At 39.7% G+C, this 19,267-nt stretch overlaps 1 protein-coding gene across 2 annotated transcripts in view; it reads left to right on the forward strand.

Moving 5' to 3' along the window:
• Positions 1-19,267, forward strand: part of PSEN1 (presenilin 1) — an 87,442-nt gene that overhangs the window by 38,293 nt on the left and 29,882 nt on the right. For both annotated transcript variants that reach the window (XM_005666340.4, NM_001078667.1), the window contains 3 exon segments: positions 1,257-1,510; positions 4,400-4,541; positions 15,244-15,311. In XM_005666340.4, the coding sequence (XP_005666397.1) occupies positions 1,257-1,510; positions 4,400-4,541; positions 15,244-15,311 (464 nt within the window).

Genomic DNA, 19,267 nt, shown 5'->3' on the forward strand with positions numbered 1-19,267 from the left:
TTTATTGAAGTATAGATCATTTATAATGTGTTTGTTTCTGGTGTACAGCAGTGATTCCGTCTTATATGTATATTCTTTTCCATTATGGTTCATTATAGGTATTAAATATAGTTCCCTATGCTATACAGTAGGACCTTGTTTTTTATCTAGTTTATATATAATAGTTTGATTCTGCTAGTCCCAAACTCCTAATTTATCCCTCCAGCCCCACCTTCCCCTTTGGTAACCATAACTTTGTTTTTCTTGTCTGTGAGTCTGTTTCCGTTTTATAAATAAGTTCATTTGTGTCATATTTTAGAGTCCACATTTTAGTGATATCATATGACATTTGTCTTTCTCTGACTTACTTAGTATGATGATCTCTGGGTCCATCCATTTTGCTGCAAATAGGATTATTTCATTCTTTTTTGTGGCTGAGTAATATTCCTGTGTGTGTGTGTGTGTGTGTGTGTGTGTGTGTGTGTGTGTGTCTTTATCCATTCATCTGTTGATGGACATTTTGGTTGCTTCCATGTTTTGCATCATAAATAGCACTACTATGAACATTGGGGTGCATGTATCTTTTTAAAGTAGAGTTTTCTTTATATATGCCCAGGAATGGGATTGCTGGATCACATGATAACTTTTTTTTTTAAGTTTTTTTTTGGGGGGGGGCTCTTTTTAGGCCACACCTGTGGCATATGGAAGTTCCCAGACTAGAGGTCTAATTGGAGCTACAGCTGCTGGCCTATGTCACAGCCACAGCAATGCCAGATCTGCAGCCTATACCACAACTCACAGCAGTGCTGGATCCCCCACCCACTAGGGAAGGCCAGGAATTGAACTCACATCCTCATAGATACTAGTCGGGTTTGTTTCTGCTGTGCCACAACAGGAACTGCTGGTTTGTTTTTGTTTTTGTTTGTTTGTTTGTTTGTTTTTTGGCTGCACCTGTGGCTATGGAAGTTCCCAGGCCAGGGATTGAATCCAATCTGCAGCTGTGACCTATGGACCCGTGCTGCAGCCGAGGCAACACTGGATCCTTAACCCACTGAACAAGGCCAGGAATTGAACGCTCATCCGTAGGGGTACTAGTCAGATTCATTACTGCTGAGCCACAGCAGGAACTCCCAAATTGATTCTTGTTTCGAGTTTCTGGAACTTATATAACCATGGACCTGTTGTTAATCTCAGGTCTAATCATTACATTTTCTGGTTTTGATATAGAAAACCTTGGTTCCACTGGGAGTCTAACTTACTTTCTCTTGTGCTTTTAGAATGACAGTAGAGAGCGGCATGAGCACAGCATCGAGAGGCGGAGGCGTGGCAACTCTGAGTCGTTATCCAATGGCGGAGCCCAGGGAAACTCACGCCAGGTGGTGGAACAAGAAGAAGAGGAAGACGAGGAGCTGACGTTGAAATATGGCGCCAAACATGTGATCATGCTCTTTGTCCCTGTGACTCTATGTATGGTGGTGGTTGTGGCCACCATCAAATCAGTCAGCTTTTATACCCGGAAGGATGGGCAGCTGTACGTATGAGTGTTTTGTTTTATTTTTCTCAAGGCCGGTGTAGGTGTCCTTCATAGAGTGTCATCATCACTTGAAAGCCTCTCCACTGAAGAGACATGAAGTTTAGAGAATCCATCCTCTCTGATGGCCAGAAGCAGTTGATGCTTAAAGCAGAGAAAATGAAAGTTGTAGATTTATATATGTATTTTCTATGTGGTATCCCTAGAGAGGGCTGAATTTACTTGGAATTGAACAGGTAAAGAGTTGATTAGTGGGAGTTCCCATCGTGGCTCAGCAGGTTAAGAATCTTACTAGTATCCATGAGGATGTGTGTTTGATCCCTGGCCTCATTCATTGGGTTAAAGGATCCAGCATTGCCACAAGCTTTGGTACAGTTTGTAGACGTGGCTTGGATCTGGCGTTGCTGTAGCTGTGGTGTAGGCCAGCAGCTGCAGCTCCGATTCAACCCCTAGCCTGGGAACCTGCGGCCCTAAAGAGACAAGGGAAAAAAAAAAAAAAGAGTTGAGTACTGATCTTTGTCAGCTTAAGGTCATTGGGCTCATTGTTCTTCTCCTTGGGATGTTCTTTTCCTCTTCTAACTTTGGTGAATTAATTCCTATTGTTATTATCTTTTTATTTCTTTTTAGGGCCTCACCTGTAGTAAATGAAAGTTTCCAGGCTAGGGGTTAAATGAGAGCTACAGCTGCCTGCCTACATCATAGCCACACCAACGCTGGATCCAAGCCTCATCTGTCTTGCATACTAGCTCACAGCAACGCCAGATCCTTAACCCACTGAGTGAGGCCAGGGATCAAACCTGCATCCTCATGGATACTAGTCAGGTTCTTAACCCACTGAGCCACGATAGGAATTCCTATCCTTCTCATCTTGTCTTCAGTGTTAAGTCCTGAAAGATAACTTCCCTCATCCTCCTAACAGAATTAGGTCTTTCCTGGCATTCTTTCTCATAGCAAACTGTTCTTTGTTCATTTGTTGCAAAATGCAAGTATATATTTATTTTTGTTATTTTATGCCCGGCTTGCCTTTATACCATAAGGCCTATGAGGACACTTTGTTTCCAGGGTGAGGTATGTAATAAATGCTAATAAGCAAAACAAAGTTGTTCAGTGAAAGGATGAAGAAGTAATGCAGGCTGGTACTAAGTGCTTCCAGAACTGTCAAATAGATTCTCTAGTGCTGTTGGTGTCACCCCTTGTCTCCAAGAAAAATGCTTCGATTCAGATGTCATCTAGTTCTCTCTCCAGGACTCTTGTTGGGCCCACAAAAAGTTTTAAAATGAATTCTGAAATTTGAAATTGGCTAGTGTCTGGAAAATTGTGCAGAATTCTGAAAGCCAAGTTTTTAACCTTTTGGGAGGAGTTGGAGATAATAACAAAAGAGATTGGGAAATTTGTAAGTGGCAGTTAGGTTTGGCTGCATATTGTAGAACAGGGTTTATTTAGTAAGCTCTGTAGCCCATAGGCCAGATCTGCCTGCCACCTCTTTTTGTAAATGAAGTTTTATTGGAATCCTATGTCCATTCATTTTTGCATTGTCTACGGCTGCCTTCATACTGCAGTGGCAGAGCTGAGAGGTCTTTTACAGCAGAGACCATGACACACAAAGCTTAAGTATTTACTCTTGGAGTTCCCATTGTGGCTTAGTGGTAATGAACCCAACGAGTATCCATGAGGATGGGCGTTCAATCCCTGGCCTTGCTCATGGGTTAAGGATCTGGTATTGCTGTGAGCTGTGGTATAGGTTGCAGACACGGGTTGGATCCCACGTTGCTGTGTCTGTGGTGTAGGCTGGCAGTTGCGGCCCCAGTTTGACCCCTAGCCTGGGAACTTCCATGTGCCAAAGGTGCGGCCCTAAAAAAAAGAAAAAAAAAATTACTCTCTGGTTCCTTACAGAAAGTTTGATGAGCCTGTTGTAGAATATCAAAACAACTGGTTTAAATGATATGCATATTTTATCTCTCCTGCAGAGTAGTGCAGAGGTCGTAGTTCAGATTGTATAGTGGTTTCTCTTTATCAAGGACTCAGGCTCCCTTGTTCCTTGTTTTGTGGCTCTATTCTGTAGGTTATTTCAGGGTCCAGTATTGGTGCTGGAGCCCAAGCCTTCATTCAGGCAGCAAGGAGTGAGAGATAAAAGGACGCAGGACATATCTTTCAGCAGAGCTTGCTCCTTCCTTAGAAGTTCCACACAACACATCTGCTTATAACTCACTGGCCATTACTTATTCTCATGGCCACACGTAACTATGGGGGAGGCAGAAATAAAGGCTTACTGGGAACATTAGCACCTGGAATAAAAGTGTTTTTGTGTGGATGAGAAACAAGGGAAAGATGAACATGTGACATCATCTCAAGACAACTTTGGTTGCAGGCACTCTACGGCCATTTTACCTTCCTCTGACAGCCACTTGTAGCCTAGGCAGTTTATGTTGCCGAATCCAGTACTTTAACAAATCACAAATGTAAAGTAAGAACATTTGATGAGGTAGTTATTTCAATGTAAAGCATCCACTAGATGGAGCCAGTGTCTGGTTCATGTAAGTCCACCTCCTTATGTTAGCTCCTTTTATTTTGGAGGACCTATTTTAGCGTATAGCTGTTTTTCTTAGGTTAATTCTTAGTTAGATTGATGAGATGCAAAAGAGTGATTTATAAGGTATCAGTTGAGGATTCCCTCGTGGCTCAGTGGGTTAAGAATGGATCCAGCAGTGTCACTGCTGTGGCACAGGTTCCGTCCCTGGCCTGGGAACTTCTGAATCCTGCTTATGTGTGCCCCCCCCCCCCCAAAAGGATATATCAACTGAATCAAGGAAACAAAATGTGTTGGAGAGCATGTAGTTTGAGATCTCCCTTGACACTTACCTGGGGCTTTTGTGTTTTATTTTATTGTAGGATCTATACTCCATTTACAGAAGACACTGAGACTGTAGGGCAGAGAGCCCTGCACTCAATTCTGAATGCTGCTATCATGATTAGTGTCATTGTCGTCATGACTATTCTCCTGGTGGTTCTCTATAAATACAGGTGCTATAAGGTGAGTGTGAGACACAGAGCTTTGCTTTCTTTTTATGGTTGGGTTTTCCTGTCACCTTACTTGGTCTAGTAAAGAAAAAGATCTTGGAGTTCCCTGGTGGCTCAGTGGGTTGAGGGTCTGGTGTCGAATACAAAAAGGCATAAATGGAAAACAAAGGTTTTCACATCTAAGTGGTTTTAACATTTTGATTTGCAGTATACTTAGGACATTCTAGAAGGACATATCCTAAGATCTTTGTGAATTCCCTCATTGACAAATAGCACTATAGAATGTAATTGTCCCTGCAAAATAATGTATAACTACAGAAATTCAAATTTCCAGCTTGATTACAGAACAGTAAAACCACCTTCAGATGCTGAATACTAAATTCATTGGTGACTGGCTGTATTCCTGCTTCTAAGTTGGTAGCTGTCCATTCTGTCATTATCTCTCCTACAGGAACAATAGTTCTTTGCTTGGGATAAAGGCAGTGTAGGTTTACAGGAAAGCGGCAGGCCCAGCCCTCCCAGCCTCTGCTTCCCAAGGTCACTCTCCAACTAAGTGACTCACTTCTGAATTTCAGCCACCTGGCACATGTTTCAGATTCTTGCCTCAGAAAGATGACAAATTATTTCAAGTCATGAACCTTTAGGCTCATTCTCAAATAAAAGAAATATTAACTTTTCATATGTTGAATTCTGTTCCCTTTTTGATTATTTCTTTCTGTATATTCTTTTTTTTTTTTTTTTTTTTTTTTTTTTGGGTCGTGTCCGCAGCATATTGAGGTTCCCAGGCTAGGGGTTCAATCGGAGCTGTAGCTGCCGGCCTACGCCAGAGCTGCAGCAACGTCAGATCCGACCGCGTCTGCGACCTATACCACAGCTCACGGCAACGCCGGATCCTTAACCCACTGAGCAAGGCCAGGGATCAAACCCGCAACCTCATGGTTTCTAGTTGGATTTTTCCACTGTGCCACGACAGGAACTCCCTCTCTATATTCTTTAACATGGTTAAAATAAATAATCAGTATGTGTCCTCTTTTATTTATTTATTTATTTTTATCTTTTTGCCAAAAGCAACATGGGATCTGAGCCGAGTCTGCAACCTACACCACAGCTCATGGCAATGCCAGATCTTTAACCCGCTGAGCAAGGCCAGGGATCGAACCTGCAACCTCATCGTTCCTAGTCGGATTCGTTAACCACTGAGCCACGACAGGAACTCCTGTGTCCTCTTTTTTTTCACTTTAGTATAAGAGTTTTTCCGACAGAACACTGTAAACCAGCTATAATGGGAAAAATAAAAATCATTTAAAATAAGTAAAAATAAATTTAAAAAAATAATTTTTCCATGTTATAAATTCTTAGAAAATATGTCTAATGGCTACATAATATTTGACTCAGTGAGTTTATTGCAACTTACTTCCCCTAATTTCCCTGAGGTTGAATATTAGGTTGTTTCCATTGTTTTACTGTTCTGAAAAACAATGAATGTTTTTATATGTAGAGCTTTTTCAGTTTTTTCAAATTATTTCCTTAGGGTAAAATCCTAGGAAAGAATTTATGGAGAAAATTATCTACATATTTTTAACTGTCTTCATATGTAGAATTTCATTTTCAAAATGATACTACCAGTTTGTACTTAACACTAGTAGGAGTGAGGCTGTCTTACCTCCATGCTCACCAATATTGAATTAAAAAAAAATGTGGGGAGTTCCCGTCGTGGCGCAGTGGTTAACGAATCCGACTGGGAACCATGAGGTTGCGGGTTCGGTCCCTGCCCTTGCTCAGTGTGTTGACGATCCGGCGTTGCCGTGAGCTGTGGTGTAGGTTGCAGACGCGGCTTGGATCCCGCGTTGCTGTGGCTCTGGCGTAGGCCGGTGGCTACAGCTCCGATTAGACCCCTAGCCTGGGAACCTCCATATGCCACGGGTGCGGCCCAAGAAATAGCAACAACAACAACAACAACAACAACAAAAAGACAAAAGACAAAAAAAAAAAAAGTATATATATATATATATATATATATATATATAAAAATGTGTAGCATATATATATGCTAACCCTTATAGGCAAGGCAAAAATATCTTAATTTGCATTTAGTTGATTACTAGTAAGATCAAATACTTTTTCAGTGTTCACAGACTCTAAAATTATCTTCTTTGTTGAGTGGGTGGAAGTGTTAACCTAAGTGAAGACCATTTGCAGTCTGACATCAGCTTTGGAGACTGAAGTTGAAAGGTGTGTGATGGTGGAGTTCCATCACGGCAGAGTGGAAATGAATCCAACTAGTATCCATAAGGATGCACATGAGGACGCAGGTTCCATCCTTGGCCTCACTCAGCGGGTTAAAGATCTGGTATTGCTGTGATATGTGGTATAGGTCGAAGACGAGTCTCAGATCCTGAGTTGTTGTGGCTGTGGCTGTGGCTGTGACTGGCAGCTACAGGTCCAATTCAACCCCGGCCTGAGATTTTCCATATCCCTAAAAACGAAAAAAAAAAAAAAAAAAAGATAACATGTAGTCATCCACACTCAAAATACCAAAAGCAAATGATGTAAACCCAGGCTGGCAAGTATTCTCCTCCCCCTGTTTATGTATGTTCATGTCTCAATTACTTTTCCTTATCTTTTTTTCCCACTGTATATATTTTATCTCTATATAAGTGTTTCCCTGCCAGTTCCATTCTTTGACTCTCGTGTGACTTGTATCTGTGTATTATGTGCTATTTTTGTTCTTCACATGTTACTAGGAGTCAGCTGGAGTCTTGCATTCTTTTTTGGTGTTAGGAGCCTCTTTCTGCTTCTCTAGTGGAAACTTACAGGGGAGCTCTGATTGTCTTGCTAATGCTTGTTGGGTTGCGTTGAGCTCAGGTGAAGGAGGGTAGTACTGGAGGGAAAAAATGGTGAACTCATTGCTGGCTTCCTGGTACTTCTGATTCCCCAGCCTACTAGCAGTTGTGTGCATTCTATCCAGGTTTTATAGCTGCATTCAGTGGGAGAGACGGCGAGGAATATCCTTTTACTCCTTGTTAACTAGAACCCATCTTGATGTATTTTTTGATTAGTTTTATGCATCTTTTAGATAATACTTCATATTAGATGGTCTAAAATGTTCATATTTAGCCACATTTCCACATTCACCTGTTCATTTGTGTTATGTTTTGCTTTTCCACATTCACCTGTTCATTTGTGTTATGTTTTGCTTTTTAATGTTCAAGTCTTGGCAAGCACAGCCAATTCTATAGAAACAAGTTATTTACTTTAACTCCTAGTATAAAAATAAAAGGAGCTTTTGAGTCAGAAATTCAGAAACTTGCCAGGACCTGTTTGGAAATAAGCCCTGAGGATTTGTTGTGTCAGTGGTTGGTTATGCAATGTCTGTGAGAAGCACAGGAAGCTAAAAGACCAAACAAACCTTAAAAAGGAAGAAACGGAAAAAGCAGTTAATTATTATATATTGTTTGTTATAGATGAAACCATATAGCTTACTTTAAAGTCATATGATTTCTGGCCTAGATAGTTCAGTGTTTAGAAGAGGTCCTTGCTGTTCTTTGCTGAAGCAGGGCTCTTTTCTTTCAGGGCCTTTAGGATAGGAAAGCTTATTATTTTTGTGAGATGAGAAAGGCCTATTTTCCCACCTGATGTTCTAGAAAAAGAAGAGGTTATTTAGTCCTCACCAGAAGATGCTTTGAATTCAGGTAATAATTCAGAAAATCATAACATCAGTGATTAACCCTAAAGAAGAAAACTGTTTACAGCCATTATTACATGCAGAGGGCTAATATTTTTTTTCCTTCTCTTTTTTGGCCGCCCCATGGCATATGGAGTACCTGGGCTAGGGATCAGATCTGAGCTGTAGTTGCAACCTATACCAGTTGCAACCAGCGATCAAACCTGACTGTGCCTGGCCGGGGGTGAAACCTGCATTCTAGCACTCCAGAGACAGTGGGGACTCCAGAGGATTAATACATTTACAGTACGAAGAGCACTTACAAATCATTTAAAAAAATGATGAATTTTTGGAAGTTCCTTTTGTGGCACAGCAGAGACGAATCCAAGTAGGAACCGTGAGGTTGCAGGTTCAATCCCTGGCCTTGTTCAGTGGATTAAGGATCCAATGTTGCCATGAGCTGTGGTGTAGGTCGCAGATGAGGCTCTGATCTGGCATGGCTGTGGCTGTGGCTAGCAGCTATAGCTCCAGTTGGATCCTTAGCCTGGGAACCTCCATATGCTGTGGGTGTGGGCCTAAAAAGCAAAAAAAAAAAAAAAAAAAAAAGTTAAAAACAAAAATAAAAAATTGTGAACTTTCTAATAAGAAATCTTAAAAAACCCAAGCAGAGAAATTATGAAGGAAATATAGATGGCCAGGAGAGGGAGAGATGTGTGTGTGTCTTTCTTTTTTTTATAGCTTTTATTTATTTATTTATTTATTTTTGTCTTTTTGCCATTTCTTGGGCCACTCCCGCGGCATATGGAGGTTCCCAGGCTAGGGGTCGGATCAGAGCTGTAGCCGCCGGCCTACGCCATAGCCACAGCAGTGTGGGATCCAAGCCACGTCTGCAACCTACACTACAGCTCACGGCAATGCTGGATCCTTAACCCACTGAGAAAGGCCAGGGATCGAACCCGCAACCTCATGGTTCCTAGTCAGATTCGTTAACCACTGAGCCACGACGGGAACTCCTATTTCTTCACTAGTAAAATATGTATATATGTAAAGTAACAAACATATTTAACTTACTGATTTGGTGAAGATTAATCAGGCCTTTTTTTGTGAAGTTACTAAGCCTATATATATCAATAGCAATATCAATAGTCAGTAGTTAGAAAACATCTGTACACTTTGATTCTATAATTTTGCTTTCATGATTTATTCTAAAGAATTAAAAATGCTGAGAAATGTTTGCATGTGAAGATATTCATCCTGGCATTAAATATAATTGGGATTAAGAAAAGTAAAACACTACAAATTCCATGCATAAGGGAAAGGTTGAATTGTAATATAAATAGACTATTGTTTAGTCATTTAAAATCATATTAAATATATTTGATGGCTTGAGAATTTATAATAAAAATTAAGTTTTAAAAAGAAGGATGTAGGGAGTTGTCGTGGTGCAGCATAAACTAATCCAACTAATATCCGTGAGGATGTGGGTTCGATCTCTGGCCTTGCTCAGTGGGTCAGCAATCCGGCGTTGCCATGAGCTGTGGTGTACGTTGCAGATGCAGCTCAGATCCCACGTTGCTGTTGCTGTGGCTGTGGTGCAGGCTGGCAGCTATAGCTCCGATTCAACCCCTCGCCTGGGAACCTCCATATGCCGTGGGTGTGGCCCTAAAAAGGCCAAAAAAAAAAAAAAGATGTAAAATTTTATATTACTTGAATCTGTTTTTATTTCTTTTAAGGTTTGTACACATGTGGGCAGAAAACATGTCTGAACAGGAAATGTTAATACCAACTTTGGTTCTCATTGGTCAGTGGAATTGTTTTCTTCATCTCAGTTTTTTTTTTTTTTGGCCATGCCTGTGGCATGTGGATGTTCCTGGGCCAGGGATCAAACCTGTGCCACAGCAGTGACCTAAGCCCACAGCAAGTAACAACACCAGATCCTTAACTGCTAGGTCACCAGGGAAGTATCTTTTAGTGTTTCTATATTCTCTAAATGTTAAAAGCATAAGTTACTTTTGTATTCATAAAAATGTTTTTTTGTTTGTTTGTTTTTTAAATATCCTGGGAATTCCTGTCATGGCTCAATGGAAACGAATCTGACTAGCAGGTGTGAAGATGCAGGTTCAATCCCTGGCCTCATTCAGTGGGTTAAGGATCTGGCTTTCCCATGAGCTGTGGTGTAGGTCACAGATGCGGCTCAGATCTGGCATTGCTGTGGCTGTGGTGTAGGCCAGTGACTCTAGCTCGAATTCGACTCCTAGCCTGGGAACCTCCATGTGCCAGAGGTGTGACCCTAAAAAGACAAAAAAAAAGAAAAAAGAATTAATAGTCACAGATACCTTGGGTGATCGAAACAGAACCACAAGAGAAAATTAACATAGATTCTAATCACAACCAAATTTTGATAGTTTAAAGCTGGATAATTTGGAACAACTGGATCCTAGAGGTGGATGTGGAAGTTTTTTTTTTAGGGGACATTGCTTGTCATTATTTTTTTTATTAATTACTCAGTGAATTTTATTACATTTATAGTTGTGCACTGATCATCACAACCCAATTTTATAGCATTTCCATCCCAAACCCCCAGCCCATCCTCCCACCCCCCAATCTGTCTGGGAGATTTTTTTTTTTTAATGAAGACAAAATAGTATTCTTGATTTGAAGCTTTTCTCTCCTTCAAGGTTTGATTTGGTCTTTTCTGGTTAAGAGATATGTTTTGAAAAGTTGGTTAGGAGTTCCTCTCGTGGTGCAGTGGAAACGAATCTGAGTAGGAGGCTGCAGTTTTGATCCCTGGCCTCACTCAGTGGGTTAAGGATCCGGCATTGCCATGAGCTCTGGTGTATATAGGTTGAAGACATGGCTCGGATCCTGTGCTGCTGTGGCTGTGGCATAGGTTACCAGCTACAGCTCCGATTGGACCCCTAACCTGGGAACTTCCGTATGTCTCGGCTGCAGCCTTAAAAACCAAAAAAACAAACAAACAAACAAACAAAAGTTGGTGCTTAAGTAGCTCCTTCTCTCATTAAACAGTAAACCTCATTGAAAGATTAAAGCATATTGTCAGTATTTCCACCTCAAAATAATTTCACTTTTGGTTAAAAATTACTTGGCAATTTATCACTCTTCTCCATTCTGTTTTTTCAAAGCCTCCTTGGGTTGTATCGTATTTTCTCAAATATACTCATTACATAAAGTTACCATAAAATTTTTTATCTTGTATAATAGATTATAAAAATCAAGTTCTGATTCTCATATTAATAAGCTGTACATGGGTAATAGCAACTAATATTTAGTGCAGTGTGAATTCTGCATGATGATGGACTAACATAAAAATATTTCAAAAGTTTATAATATTAATACTTATTAATAAACCAAGTAAAATAAAGATAGCATTGCAATACTTACTGGAACCTCAGATTCTGAATATTCTTTTTTTTTTTTGCTTTTTAGGGCCGTGCCCACGGCACATGGAGGTCCCCAGGCTAGGTCTGTAATGGGAGCCACAGCTGCCAGCCTTCACCACAGCCACAGAAATGCCAGATCCGAGCTGCATCTGAGACCGACACCACAGTTCATGGCAACACCGGATCCTTAACCCACTGAGCGAGTCCAGGGATCGAACCTGCAACCTCATGGTTCCTAGTTGGATTCATTTCTGTTGTGCCATGACGGGAACTCTCTGAATACTCTTTTGTCAAATCGTTATATAATTTAGAAGGCCTGTTCTCTCTGTACAGTTTACCTATATGTAAATCACTTCACTGAATATCTGATTTGCAATTTTATTGAATTTTTTTATCAGTTATTTTTCCAATTATTTATTTCAGAACTGCATCAAAATTCCTCCATTGAAAATATTGCTACTTTTAAATATTAAGTTTAAATGTCATTTGTTGACTTGATTTTTTTAAATTGAAGTGTAGGTTGATATACAATATTATATTAGTTTCAGGTGTGCAGCATAGTAATTTAGTAGTTTTACAGATTATACTCCATTAAAAGTTATTATAAGATAATGGCTATAATTCCCTGTGCTATATACAATGTATCCTGTTTCTTATCTATTTTATACATGGTGGTTTGTATCTCCTAATCTTAAACCCTTAACTTGCTCCTCTTCCTGCTTCACCTTGGTAACCACTAGTTTGTTTTCTATATCTGTGAGTCTTTTTCTGCTTTGCATATGTATTTATTTGCATAATTTCTTAGATTCCACATATAAGTGATATCATGCAGTATTTGTCTTTGTCTGGCTTACTTCTTAAGCATATACCCTCTAGGTCCATCCATGTTGCTGCAAATGGCAGAATTTCATTCTTTTTAAAGGTCGACTCCATTGTGTGTATGTTGCTGGGTTGGAGGAGATACCATATCTTCTTATCCATATATTATATCCAATTGCTGGATATACGGTAGTTCTGTTTTTGGTTTGTTGAGGAACTTCCGTTCTGTTTTCCACAGTGGCTGCACACATTTGCATTTCTACCAGCAGTTGTACAAGGGTTCCCTTTTCTCTACATCCGCTCTAACATTTGTTATTTGTGGTCATTTTGATGATAGCCATTCTGACAAGTATGAGGTGATACCTCATTGTTTTGATTTGCATTGCCCTAGTAGTTAATGCTGTTGAGCTTCTTTTCATGTGTCTGTTAGCCATTTGTATATATTCTTTGGAAAAGTGTCTCTGTCCTCTGTCTTTCTTTTTTCTTTTCTTTTTTTTGTCTTTTCGCCTTTTCTAGGGCCACTTCCCATGGCACATGGAGGTTCCCAGGCTAGCGGTCCAATCAGAGCTATAGCCGCCGGCCTACACCACAGCCACAGCAATGCGGGATCCAAGCGAGTCTGCAACCTACACCACAGCTCACAGCAACACCGGATCCCCAACCCACCAAGCAAGGCCAGGGATCAAACCCACAACCTCATGGTTCCTAGTCATATTCGTTAACCACTGCGCCACGACGGGAACTCCTCTTTTTCTTTTTTGACTGCACCCATGGCATGTGGAAGTTCCCAGGCCAGGAATCCAACCCAAGCCACTGCAGTGACAACACCGAATCCTTAACCCGCTGAGCCATAAGAGAACTCCTCTTTTGACCATTTTTTGATTGGGTTGTTTTGTTTTTTTTTTTTTTTTGATATTGATTTGTGTGAGTCGTTTGTATATTTTGGATATTAACCTCCTGTCATAAAATTTGCGGATATTTTCTCCCATTCTATAGGTAATTTGGTTTCAATAATTTGATAATTTTGTTTTAGAATGCATTCTTTAAAAAATTTTATCTGGAGTTCCTGTCGTGGCACAGAGGAAATGAATCGGACTAGGAGCCATGAGGTTGCAGATTTGATCCCTGGCCTTGCTCAGTGGGTTAAGGATCCAGTGTTGCTATGCACTGTGGCGCAGGTCGAAGATGAGGCTTGGATCCCACAAAAAATAAAAATAAGTAAAATATTTTATTTCTAAAGAAACCAGGGTCTCTCTCTCTCTCTCTCTCTCTCTCTCTCTCTCTCTACGTGTGTGTGTGTGTATATTGCTGAAATTTTTTTTCTTTTTTCTTTTTGCTTTTTAGGGCCACTTCTACGGCATATGGAGGTTCCCAGACTAGGGGTCGAATCGGACCTGCAGCTGCTGGCCTACGCCACAGACACAGCACTGCAGGATCCAAGCGGGGTCTTCAACCTATACCACAGCTCACAGCAACGCCAGATCCTTAAACCACTGAGCGAGGCCAGGGATCGAACCCACAACCTCATGGTTCCTAGTCAGATTCATTTATGCTGTGCCATGACGGGAACTCCTGAAATTTCTATTTTATATTATGAGTAGTTCAGCACCGAAGAATTCTAAGTTTTCACTGATCCCAAAGCCACTTGTACCTTGCCATTTAAAAATCATAGCATGAATGGAGGATAATGTGAGAAAAAAATTGTATGTGCATGTGTTACTGGGTCACTTTGCTATACAGCAGAAATTGATAGAACATTGTAAATCAACTATAATAAAAAGTTATAGATAAAAAAATAAAAATCATAACATAGGAGTTCCTGTTGTTGCTCAGCGGGTTAAGAATCCGACTAGTATCCATAAGGATGTGAGTTTGATCCCTGGCCTTGCTCAGTGGGTTAAGGATCTGGCATTGCCACAACCTGCAGAGGAGGTCATGGATGTGGCTCAAATCTGTTGTTGCAGTGGCTGTGGCGTAGGCTGGAAGCTGTAGCTCTAATTTGACCCCTAGCCTGGGAACCTCCATATGCTGCAGGTGCAGCCCTAAAAAAAAAACCATAACATATACAGAAATAATATATACCTTTTTTCTTTTTTGGATATACCCTCAGCATTTAGAAAACCCAGGCTAGGGATCAGATCTGAGCTACAGCTGCCATCTATGCCTCAGATGCACCAATGCTGTGTCCTTAACCCACTATGCCACAGCAGGAACTCCATGAAATAATATAATGGTTTTTCTTTTTTGGTCTTTTTTTTTTTTTTGGTCTTTTTAGGGCCACACCCAAGGCATATGGAGATTCCCAAGCTATGGGTCAAATCAGAGCTGCTGCCTACACCACAGCCACAGCAACTCAGGATCCGAGCTGCATCTCCAACCTACACCACAGCTCATGGCAGTGCCAGATCCTTAACCTACTGAGCAAGACCAGGGATCAAACCCATGTCCTCATGGATGCTAGTTGGGTTCATTAACTGCTGAACCATGATGGGAACTCCTTTTGTTGTCTTTTTAGGGCCATAACTGTGGCATATAGAGGTTCCCAGGCTAGGGGTTGAATTGGAGCCATGGCCGCTGACCTATGCCTCAGCCACAACAATGCCAAATCCAAGCTGCATCTGCAACCTGCACTGCAGCTTACAGCAGTGCCAGATCCTTTAACCCACTGAGCAAGGCTAGGGATTGAACCCACATCCTCATGGATACTAGTTGGATTCCTAACCTGCTGAGCCAAAATGGGAATTCTAATATAATATTTTTTGAAATAAGGAGTTTGGATTTTTTTAGGGTTATAGAATCTGTTAATTATATTGAAACTCTTTCTTTTCTAGGTCATCCATGCCTGGCTTATTATTTCATCCCTATTGTTGCTGTTCTTTTTCTCATTCATTTACTTGGGGTAAGTGGTGAAACATTTGGTCTGTTTTTCAGAAATTAACTCTACTTGGGCTTTATAAATATCATGTAAAGACATGTACTTTGTTGATGAATTATTCTTATAGTTTTGTCCATGTATAGGTCATACTTGGTATATATATATGCAATTAATTATTGAAAGGGTTTTTTTTGTTCATTTTTGTTTTTTTGTCTTTTTAGGGCTGCACCTGCAGCATGTAGAGGTTCCCAGGCTAGGGGTCGAATTGGAGCTGTAGCCACTGGTCTACACCACAGCCACAGCAGCACCAGATCCTAGCCACATCTGTGACCTATACCACAGCTCATGGCAATACCAAATCCTTAACCCACTGAGAGAGGCCATGGATCAACCTGCGTCCTCATGGATACTGAGCAGCTTTGTTTCTGCTGAACCACAACAGGAACTCCCAGGGATTTTCTATTCTTGATCCTTGTTTATAATAAATAGAACTGAAAGAACTCAAAACTGTAGTTTATTCTAAGCATTTTTAGTAAAGAATTTACTATATTCTTTACTTAATCTGTGAATCAGAATATTAACTATTTCAAGCATGTGTATTAACATGAATAATTGGTTTTCAAACTTTTATGTTGTTTCATCAGTTATTCTGTTTTCTTTCAAATGAAATCTCTCATGAGAATCTTCCCTATAAAATAGAAAAAAGAGGAACTGCTCTCGTGGAGAGAATAGAGAGGCTCAGAGATTTCTTTGCCTGGCCTTTCTCTCAGCCCCAGTGGCAGAATGCAGTTTGTAAACCATTGCACTAACTCTTGAATTAGGAACAGAAGCAATAAAACTTAAAAATAGAGAGTTAATTCTTTTTTTGGGGGGAGGGTGGGGGGAGGTCTTTTTAGGGCTGCACCCGTGGCATATAGAGGTTCCCAGGCAAGGGATCAAATCGGAACTACAACTGCTGGCCTACACCATGATCCAAGCTGCATCTGCAACCTACACCGCAGCTCACAGCAATGCCAGTGGGTTCACTGATCAAGGCCAGGGGTCAAACCTGCATCCTCATGGATGCTAGTCAGATTCATTTCCGATGAGCCATGATGGGAACTCCCAAGAGTTAATTCTTTAAGAGGAGCAGAGGGAATAACCATAGGCAAAGTAATAAATGTAAGAATCTCAGAGTTCCCACTGTGGTGCAGTGATTAAGAATCCTACTTCAGCGGCTCGGATTGCTACAGAGGCATGGGTTTGATCCCAGGTCTGGCACAGCCAGGATCCTGTGTTGCTGTAGCTGTGGCGTAGGTCACAGCAATGGTGTAGGTCACAGCTGTGGTTTGGATTCAATCCCTGGCCAAGGAACCTCCATATGCCGCTGATGCAGCCATAAATTTTTTTTTTTTAATTTCTCATAAGAATCTCTATGAAATGGATGACTTTCTAGGAAGAGAACTAATGACCAAAACTGACCACCGCAGTAATAGAAAATCAAAGTAGAATAAAGAAAAAAATACAGAAAGTTGTTGAAGAGGTTCTCATCTGACCTCTACCAGTAACAGTAACACCAGACCCAGATGGTTTCATAGGGAAATTCTATTAAGCCTTTAAGGAGTGGATAACTCTAATGCACTTTTAACCATTCCAGAACATAGAGAAAGAAGCTTCCAGACTTATTTTAAGAAGCCAGCATAACATACCAAAACCCTATACATTATCAGGAAGAAAGAAACTGTAGACCAGTCCTGTTTATTAATGCCAAAAGAATAACTAAATAGTAAACAAAAAAATTAAGCAGAAACACATTGAGGGAAATAATACATTATGACCGAATGGAAATGGAGTTTGTTTGCAAGATGGAAGACTGGTTTATTATTAGCAAATATCAGTATAAATCACCATGTTACTAAGTCATCATCTCGTACATGTTAACAAGAATTTTATACAATTCATCATTTGGCCTTGGTCAAATTCCATAATAAATCAAACAGATGATTACTTCTCTAACTTGATAAAATGTGTGAATCTTATCCCGAAGGTCAGTATCATCCTCTTAGGGAAACTCTAGAGCAGAGCTGTTAATGTGAGGATGAGACAAGGATTTCCTTTATCACCGTTGTCTAACATTGCTCTGGAGGGTCTCGTGAACACAATTAAATGGAAGAAAGAAGAGCTATACATTTTGGAAAAGAAGGTTAAATTATCAGTTATTAGAGATAAAATGATCGTTTCTGTAGTTTCAGAATTAACCAAAAGACAATTAGAATCCCTAAGTTTGGTAAGGCAACTGAGTACAAAATTAATTAACATAAATCAATAGCCAGCACATAGACAACTGGTTAGAAAACAATGAAAACAAAAATCCCATTTATGATAGCAGCAAAAAACAATATCTAGGATTAAACAATAATTATGTAAGGTCTATTATTAAGAAGTGTTAAAAAGCCTCTTAAGGGCTTAAAAAGAAAATTTGTAGTAGAAAATTATACCAGGTTACATGGAAAGAATTAGTATCATAAAGATGTCAGTTCTGGAGTTCTGGTTGTGGTGCAGCAGAAACAAATCCGACTAGGAACCATGAGGTTATGGGTTTGATCCCTGGCCTCACTCAATGCGTTAAGGATCCAGCGTTGTTGTGAGCTGTGGTGTGGGTTGCAGACATGGCTTGTATCCTACATTGCTGTGGCTGTGGCGTAAGCTGGTAGCTATAGCTCTGACTCAACCCCTAGCCTGGGTACAGCCCTAAAAAGCAAAAAAAAAAAAAAAAAAAAAAAAAAAAAGGTCAGTTCTAAGTTTATTTTATTTTTTTCATTTTTTGGCTGCCCCATGGCATATGGAGTTCCTGGGTCAGGAATCAGATTCAAGCTGCAGTTGTGAACCCATGCTGCATCTTCAGTAATGCCAGATCCTTAACCCACTGTGCCAGGCTAGGTTTCAAATCTTCATCCCAGAGCTCCAGAGTGCTGCTGATTCCATTGCACCACAGCAGAAACTCCTGTTTTAAATTTTAATATAAGCCAAATAAAAATACAAATAGGATTTATTTTTAGTGCAGACAAAATGATTTTAAAATTTATTTAAAAAATAAGTGAAGGTACTCCAAAGAATTACAAAAAAGAAGAAAAATGAAGAGATGCTTCTTTTACCTGATGTGAAATTATTATAAAAATAGGACTTCTCTTGTGGCTTGGGTTGCTCCTGTGGTGTGGGTTTGATACCTGGCCTGGGAACTTTGACATGCTTTGGGCACAGCCAGAAAAAAAAAAAAAAAAAGAAAGAAATTATAAACTATAATAATAAAAGAGTGACACCTGTACCATAAACAGATGATCAGTAGAAAAGATTAGAAAGACTAAAAAAAAAAAAAATGCTCCCAAAATATAAAAGAATTTCATTTATGATAAAGGTAGTATACAATCAGTGGGCTATAGATGGATTTATTTAGTAATTGGTGTTAGGATAATTGAGAAGTCATGGAGGGGGGAGTTCTTGAGTTTCTTTTTTATATCTATACCAGACTAAATTCCAAATGGATTAAAATTTTAAATATGAAAGTAAAACCATAAACGGACTAGAGGAAGCTATGGGGAGTAGGAGATTTGAATATATATGTATATAATATTTATATATATATATGTATTTCCTAGCCAAAGATTAACAATAGTTTGGGGTATTTTGTTTATTGTTTTTTGAGTGCTGGGATATCTAAAATGCTTCTTACAAACAATTGCATTTTCTAGAAATTTCAACATTTAGTTTGAAATTTCACATTGAAAAAGTTTTTTGCTTAAATAAATGTTTTCTTTCTCCTCAGCTACCCATCATCTATATTTGTATTTTTTTTCATTTTAAGATTGCGGAATTTCTCCCACAGAATTAAAATAGAAATTTTCTTCATTATAAAAATGCTAAACAAATAAAAAGATACTTCATAAGATTATAAAGAAAAGTAAAAAATGATCAGATTCCCATCACCCTAAGTCCTGCATATT

Source organism: Sus scrofa, chromosome 7, assembly GCF_054392235.1.
Source record: "Sus scrofa isolate SSC_HxYL_T2T_F1_AM1 chromosome 7, Sscrofa_HxYL_maternal_Yorkshire_Landrace_v2.0, whole genome shotgun sequence".
In the NCBI taxonomy this organism is placed as follows: Eukaryota; Metazoa; Chordata; class Mammalia; order Artiodactyla; family Suidae; genus Sus; species Sus scrofa.